This window comes from Perissodus microlepis, chromosome 1 (assembly GCF_051167445.1).
Source record: "Perissodus microlepis isolate ML-2025 ecotype Zambia chromosome 1, ASM5116744v1, whole genome shotgun sequence".
Lineage (NCBI taxonomy): Eukaryota > Metazoa > Chordata > Actinopteri > Cichliformes > Cichlidae > Perissodus > Perissodus microlepis.
In genome coordinates, this window is record NC_140461.1 from 19580765 (window position 1) to 19587096 (window position 6332).

Genomic DNA, 6332 nt, shown 5'->3' on the forward strand with positions numbered 1-6332 from the left:
GGACTGTCTTCATCGTGACAAGGTGTGCATAAGCGCTGACACTTTCTTCATGAGGGAACATTATGGGAAATCATTAAAAAGCCTGCACAAGACATCAGTCAGCATTGAGGGAAGGAATTTGCTTTCTCTTGCAAAGCTTCAGATCCTGCCTTTCACGAATAAATTCATACATCAACATTTAAGGTTATTCTTGGTGGCATTTCTCAGACATTTGAATGGACACCGACGATATTGAATAGAATATTGTGAAAGTTATAAAACTTCCTCGTCATCCTTTTCAGTGAATCCTCGCACGCAGTAAACAGAGTTGTTACCAACCTGGAAGAAACCCACTCATATTTGTGAATAGAAATGTTTCATTGTAGGACAATAAGGATGACTCAGAATAACTTGAGCTGAGCCCTCCCTCCAAGGAGACCCAAACCACATAAAGCCTCCCACCTACTCGGAAGCATCTTTATTGGTGCCACTTTACATGATAAAGAAGGGCATGGGCCCAAAACACCCATGCACGAATAATTCGACTGGAGTCCCGATAGTCCTGATGGGGGTTTTGTGCTTTTTTTATGTGAACAAATAAGAAAAATTGTAGGCTTTTTTGATATTTGGACACACATAAAATGTTAAATTGTGCCTAGAGATAAAGGTAGCATTCAACCTCAACATCAATGGGCGTGCCATTCTTCTGCCAAAGAAAGAAAGAAAGAAAGAAAGAAAGAAAGAAAGAAAGAAAGAAAGAAAGAAAGAAAGAAAGAAAGAAAGTAGGGCAGTGAAGCTATAATTGCCCCTTTTGGCAGAAATGACCTCTTAGGGTATTTTGCACAGTTGCGAATCAGTGTCTGAGATCAGAGTTTTTCAATGTTCGAAAAAAATTCCTTCAGCTGCAAGATGTTTTCTTGCTTGCGCTTTCTCCATTCCTTCTTTCTGAGACGTTCCTTTATTGATTTGTTGGTGCGTCTAGGATCATTATCCTGCTGAAAGGTCCACTTCTGGTTCAACTTCAGCTTTTGGTCTCATGTTATCTTCAAGCACTTTTTGGTATGATGCAGGATTTTTACTTGAATCAATGACTGTAAGCTGCCCATTCCCTAAGGCACCGGGGCAGCCCCACGATAGAACACTTCCACCATAGTTGGTATGATGTTCTTTTTCTGAAAAGCTGTGTTTGGTCTTTGCCAAACATGTCTGTCTAGAGCATAGTCTTTCACAAAGCCCGGTGTTTGCCCTTTGTGTTCCCTCGCAAACTGCAGCTTTGCTCTTATGTACTTTATGGACAGCAAAGTGTTCATTGCATGTTTATTTGTTTTGTTTTTCCCTCCCGTGCCTCCTGGGCAGGTCAAATCTCACTGTAAATGCAGGAAGTTTTAACACAAACACTTGCAAGTGTTGTCGATCTTGTGATAACATTTAAGATCTTCTCTTAGGCTGAATTTTGCATGATGACATTTCACATTTCATTTGCATGTAAACACCAGAGTCACTGTATAACCTGTTAGCGCCCAGTGTATATGAGTTTCCACAATGTTTTAATTGTATTCTAAATTATTTTTAATTGTTAATTTTAAGCAGTAATTTTTTTTTTTTAAATGCTGGATGTAGCAAATATAATACAAATTAAAACTCATATATGCAAATTTTTGTTTTAATTGTCTGAAGATTTAATTTAAAAAATCAATTTTCAAGACAATTCTGGTAATTATTTAATGTTTTGAGCTTTAAAGGGTTAAATAAGTCACATTCCACCTGTTACTCCCTGTCTTGTGTACACTCTAATCATTGGAGTTTGTTCTGATACTCACATTTTCAGTGTGAATAATCGACTCTGCTTTATTCATTTACATTAATAATGTAAACATTTTGTGTTATTTTTGAGGGGTGGAGGTTTTATCTGTAGACAGAGGATTACATGAGGCCAACCATTTCCATTTTATTTACTTACTTTTTGCACAAATATAATGTAACTGATCAATTGTCAGTTTTTATCTTATTTTCCTCTATTTTTGTAATTCAGCTCCAGGTTAGTAATTCAGGGACAAAAAGGATGTACTTGTTTCTAAACATATGTCAGACTTCTAGATTAATAACCAGAATAGCTGTCTGGCTAACGGCAATAATAAAAAGCAGGTGTTGCTTTATTGTTTCAAAGCAAACAATGCAAAGAAAAAAAGAATTACTAGCTCAGACTTGGCCTCCTTTGTCACATTTACTCCTATTTATTCTTTACTGGCCTTTCTTGCCTATTCTTTCTCTCTTTGTGCCATCTGGATGGACAGATTTGGGATGAGTCTGATGAGTCTGTTTGTTGATAAAGGCTAATCAGAGCTACATAGGGTAGTTTGTGCTAGTCTGTGTGTGACGCCTGTTTGCTTTTGGTGTGGGGCCAGAAACTATAAAGAGATTCCTGACATGGGAAATTCATTTCTATAATCAGTGCATTATTTAGGCTGCTTTATCATAACAAATACATGCAGCTTAAATTAGAGATCGAGTTTTGGGAATAACTAGTTTTCAGAGAAGCGTACAGGGTCCAGTTTACGTAAGAAGAGGACAAATCCGCGAAAGCAGCACATGTCATGTGATCTTCAACCTGCCTCCCCGTGAGCAGGTGGTGAAAAAAGGTAATAGTGGAAATATGTGCAGTTTAAAAAGCCACTGGGGCCACGCAGCATGAGCTTAGATGATAGGAAGAGCGTGATATGGTGGCGATATGAGTGGGCTCTGCTTCTTACTCAGTTGTTGACGTAAGTAAACAATTTGCAGACGGGATGGTGCCGCCCAGAACTGAGGGATTTGACAGCAGAGCATTGGACAACTGGTGAATACTGTTATGATTGTCAAGACTCGGGTGGATGGATGGATGGATGGATGGATGGATGGATGGATGGATGGATAGATAGATAGATAGATAGATAGATAGATAGATAGATAGATAGATAGATAGATAGATAGATAGATAGATAGATAGATAGAGCTGTAGTGATCGCGCTATTATTTGATTTTTTTGTCAAGCATATGCTTCAGTTAGTGCAGCTAAAAATAGCCACTCATAAATTCATGCCACATTGAACCCAGGTCAGTCATCTCATGTAACACCCTCCCATCAAATTAAATCCAAGACAACTTCAAAGCAAGTTTTTATCGTCCCCACCTAAAAATAGCATCTCGAGGTTTCCACATTCATATAGCCCAAACATTAATGTGCGCACCTCCAACAAATGACTCCCATGTGGCCGGAATCTGTCAGGGTTAATCATCTCCCATTTCCCTGAAAACAGAGGCTTTTTCTAGATGAAGGGTTGCAGGGGAAAAAAATCTATATAATTAGATATCCTCTGCCACACATTAACACATCCTCTACTTAACGGAAACCTGCCTTTTGGCTCTCCCTCATGAACTAAATGACTTAATTAACAGGGAAATGAGAGAGCCGCTGCCTACACTTCAGATCAGCTTGGGACCAAACCAAGAAAGTAAACATTTTCAGCTGAAACACATCTCATCATGCTGCAAATTACCAACCCACTGTTTACCCATGTAGACAAGTGAATTATACTGCACATAATGTGAATCCGACAGGGCAGCGAACACAATTTGTGTGCGAGTTGTTTTAATTGTGGAGACAGACAGTGATGACTGCAAATGTATACTCCATTTGACATTTTCAATTCTGAATCAGGCATCTGTTGTGTAAGCCATGCTCTTTTCCAAAAGAGCAAAGAAAAAATAAATAAATAAATAAAAAGAAAGGAAAAAAAAATAAAACAGCTGCAAGTTCACCAAACCATTAACAGATTTATCTCCCTGGTCGATCATGTATGACTACACAGATTTTTGGACGACTGGAGAGAGACAGAGAGAGCAATATCACTCCCAATCTACAACATTTCACACATGACCAATCTTTAATCTTAGGTTTGTGAAACAAGGAGGGAAGAGAGCAAGTCTCCTCTGTATTTCCCTGTGCAATTAACATTAATAATATTAAGAAAACACGTTATTTAAATCACCTCAAGAGCCTGCATTTGAATATTTCAGCTCTCTTGATGTGTGAGTCAAGACTTCAATTCTTGAAATAATGCAGGTAATGACTCAGGCAGGGAGATTAATAAATGAAGGTGGACTGCTAAGTGAGGAGATATTAGTCACACTTTTCCCTCCCAGAGGCTCACCTGTACATGTGCCAGTACTGAAGAATAAAATGAGGTCTCACCTCTATCCACTGTCCATCGTTCTGTACCATGAGTATGACGCAGGGGTCAGACTTATTCAGAGTGTCTCGGTCCAGCAGAGCTTTGCAAGACACGCGCAGCTCGACTTTGGTGACACAGGTAGCTGGACCGCTGAGGCTGGTTGCAGGGGAGGTGGCCTCCAGAACATCATTCATCCTGGCTCAGGGCAAGAGAGATCTGCCAACCAGCGAAGCAGTGCGAGGTGAGGCTGTGGTGTAGCTCTGAGGGATGGAAAAATCCAGTGATAGGTTGAGGGATCTCGGTAAAGACGTGGCACTCTCACAGGAGACGGGCCCTTTTGACTTGGTAGAGCTGTCAAAAAAAGCAAAACAGAGATTCTTCCTGAGTGTCAGGGGACCAAAGCAAACTCAAGCTGTTATTGCTGCCTGTCAGAGCTGTCCCCCCTCCTGAGGGTTATCATCTCACCTTGGTAACAGCGACAGAGAGGGCATGAAGATGGCAGGGTTGTGCCTTTAGGAGTCTAGTTCAAATTCCTGCAAAAATTCGTTTAAGATGATCAAGCTGAGTGCCACCTCTCATTCTAATGAGCTTTATTACAATATTTAAAGGGGAGAGAGCCCACCTGTATCAAGATTTCCCTGTATTTTCACTATTTTATCCTGTTTCAAGAACTGAATATGAGATGGCTGATGCGTTTAAAGGATTTAAAGTCCTAATAAACAACAAGCAAATAAGTGAAAGTAGATGGAAAGAATCATGGATCCAAAAAGGCAATGGGTTTAGCAGGTAGTAGTCAAAGAAAGGACTTTGATGGGTTTAATATGGGCAGCGTACGCCCTGCTTAAGTGTCCTTGAGCACGGCGGTTTCGCACAACTAATAACCCCCTTAAATGCTTTAAAGGCGGGGCTGTAATTTCCTCTAATATCACTGTAAATGTGGCATCCTTATAATTCAAACGAAGAAGTGCAGCGCACTCGGCGCTTGGCTTTCAGCACCGAGGACAGCGCCCGTACGCGTCTTTCTCAGCCAGTTGTGAAACCACATGTTATCTCAAAGCATGAATCTGAACTCCAGAAAGCTCAAAACAGAGCCAGCATCAAAGGCTCCCAGATACGACCGAGCGCGTGTTATGAATCAAACTTCTACTCAATCCACCGGTGAAATTTACACGTAAGGCGGAAGGCTGCCTAAACGCGGCTGTACGGCTACTTCACACTTTATCCCGGTGAATAAACGCCACCGCTCATCTGCAAGCTTCAAAACCCAACACCGGTCAAGGCTCAGGAGGGCAAAATAACAGCAACAGTTAAATCGTTAAAGCGTGAAGCGAACAGTCTACTTTCACAGCCTCATTTATCGCTGGCTCATCTGACTCACTTCCGAGACTATTTGCAGCTGATCAAAAACTCAGCGGCACTTCACCAAACCGATAAACTGCGCTTACAGTCGGGTTAAGCGGGAGACTCACTTCCTACCTGAAGCTGTTTCTCTTCTTGAGCACACTTGTTTAATCCGCTCCCATAACACACTGCTTGATTTTTGTTTTCTCCGCCGAAACTCATTGGCTTAGACTGGTGAGGAGGGAGTAGGCTCGGCTTGTAGGGATGGGGAGTGGAAAGAGTCCAGCTGCTGATGTAAGGGATGGGCTTTTCGTTGGGACTCGATTATTTTGAGTTCAGTTAGAAATCGAGTCCATAAAAGAAAGAGGTAGGGAAAAGAGGCTGTGGGAAAATGCTGGGATCTGGAAGCTCAAAACCTGAGGTGGAGGCGTGCGTAGATCTTGAGTGATTTAGTTAAATTCTTGTCTATAAACACAGACATAGCATTATTTTCATGTTTAACCCGCCTCCATAAGGTGTCGCTCATTTCTATCTGCTAATTCTCTGCTGCCTTTGTGGATTTTGGACCAGGATTTAGACAGATATGCCATTCAGATTGTTTTCCAACACAATACTACTGTTTATGGCCAAATGTTCAACTACTTATTACAGCAGCCTCCCCGCTCAGGATTAAGTTGCTTACTGAAGATTATGAGGATAGAAAGAGCAGGATGCACTGAAATATGTGCAAAAGAGAGGGGGAAAGACGCTTCTTTATGTAAGCTGAACTGCATGCAGCATTTGTGTTTTTTCTTTATTTTC

General features: G+C 41.0%; 1 protein-coding gene across 5 annotated transcripts in view; it reads right to left on the minus strand.

The window, feature by feature from the left end:
* Positions 1 to 5972, minus strand: part of cpne7 (copine VII) — a 37155-nt gene extending 31183 nt beyond the window's left edge. Inside the window, exons 1-3 of one of the 5 annotated variants that reach the window (XM_084933962.1) lie at positions 5667 to 5972; positions 4656 to 4723; positions 4211 to 4541 (exon numbers count right to left, since the gene is read on the minus strand). In XM_084933962.1, coding sequence (XP_084790088.1) covers positions 4211 to 4384 — 174 coding nt within the window. In that variant the 5' untranslated portion in view covers positions 4385 to 4541; positions 4656 to 4723; positions 5667 to 5972. Of the gene's footprint in view, positions 1 to 4210; positions 4542 to 4655; positions 4724 to 4812; positions 5574 to 5659 lie in introns of those variants that run through there. The other 4 variants (XM_084933970.1, XM_084933951.1, XM_084933980.1 and 1 more) reach the window with 4 other exon arrangements.
* Positions 5973 to 6332: the final 360 nt, after the last annotated feature.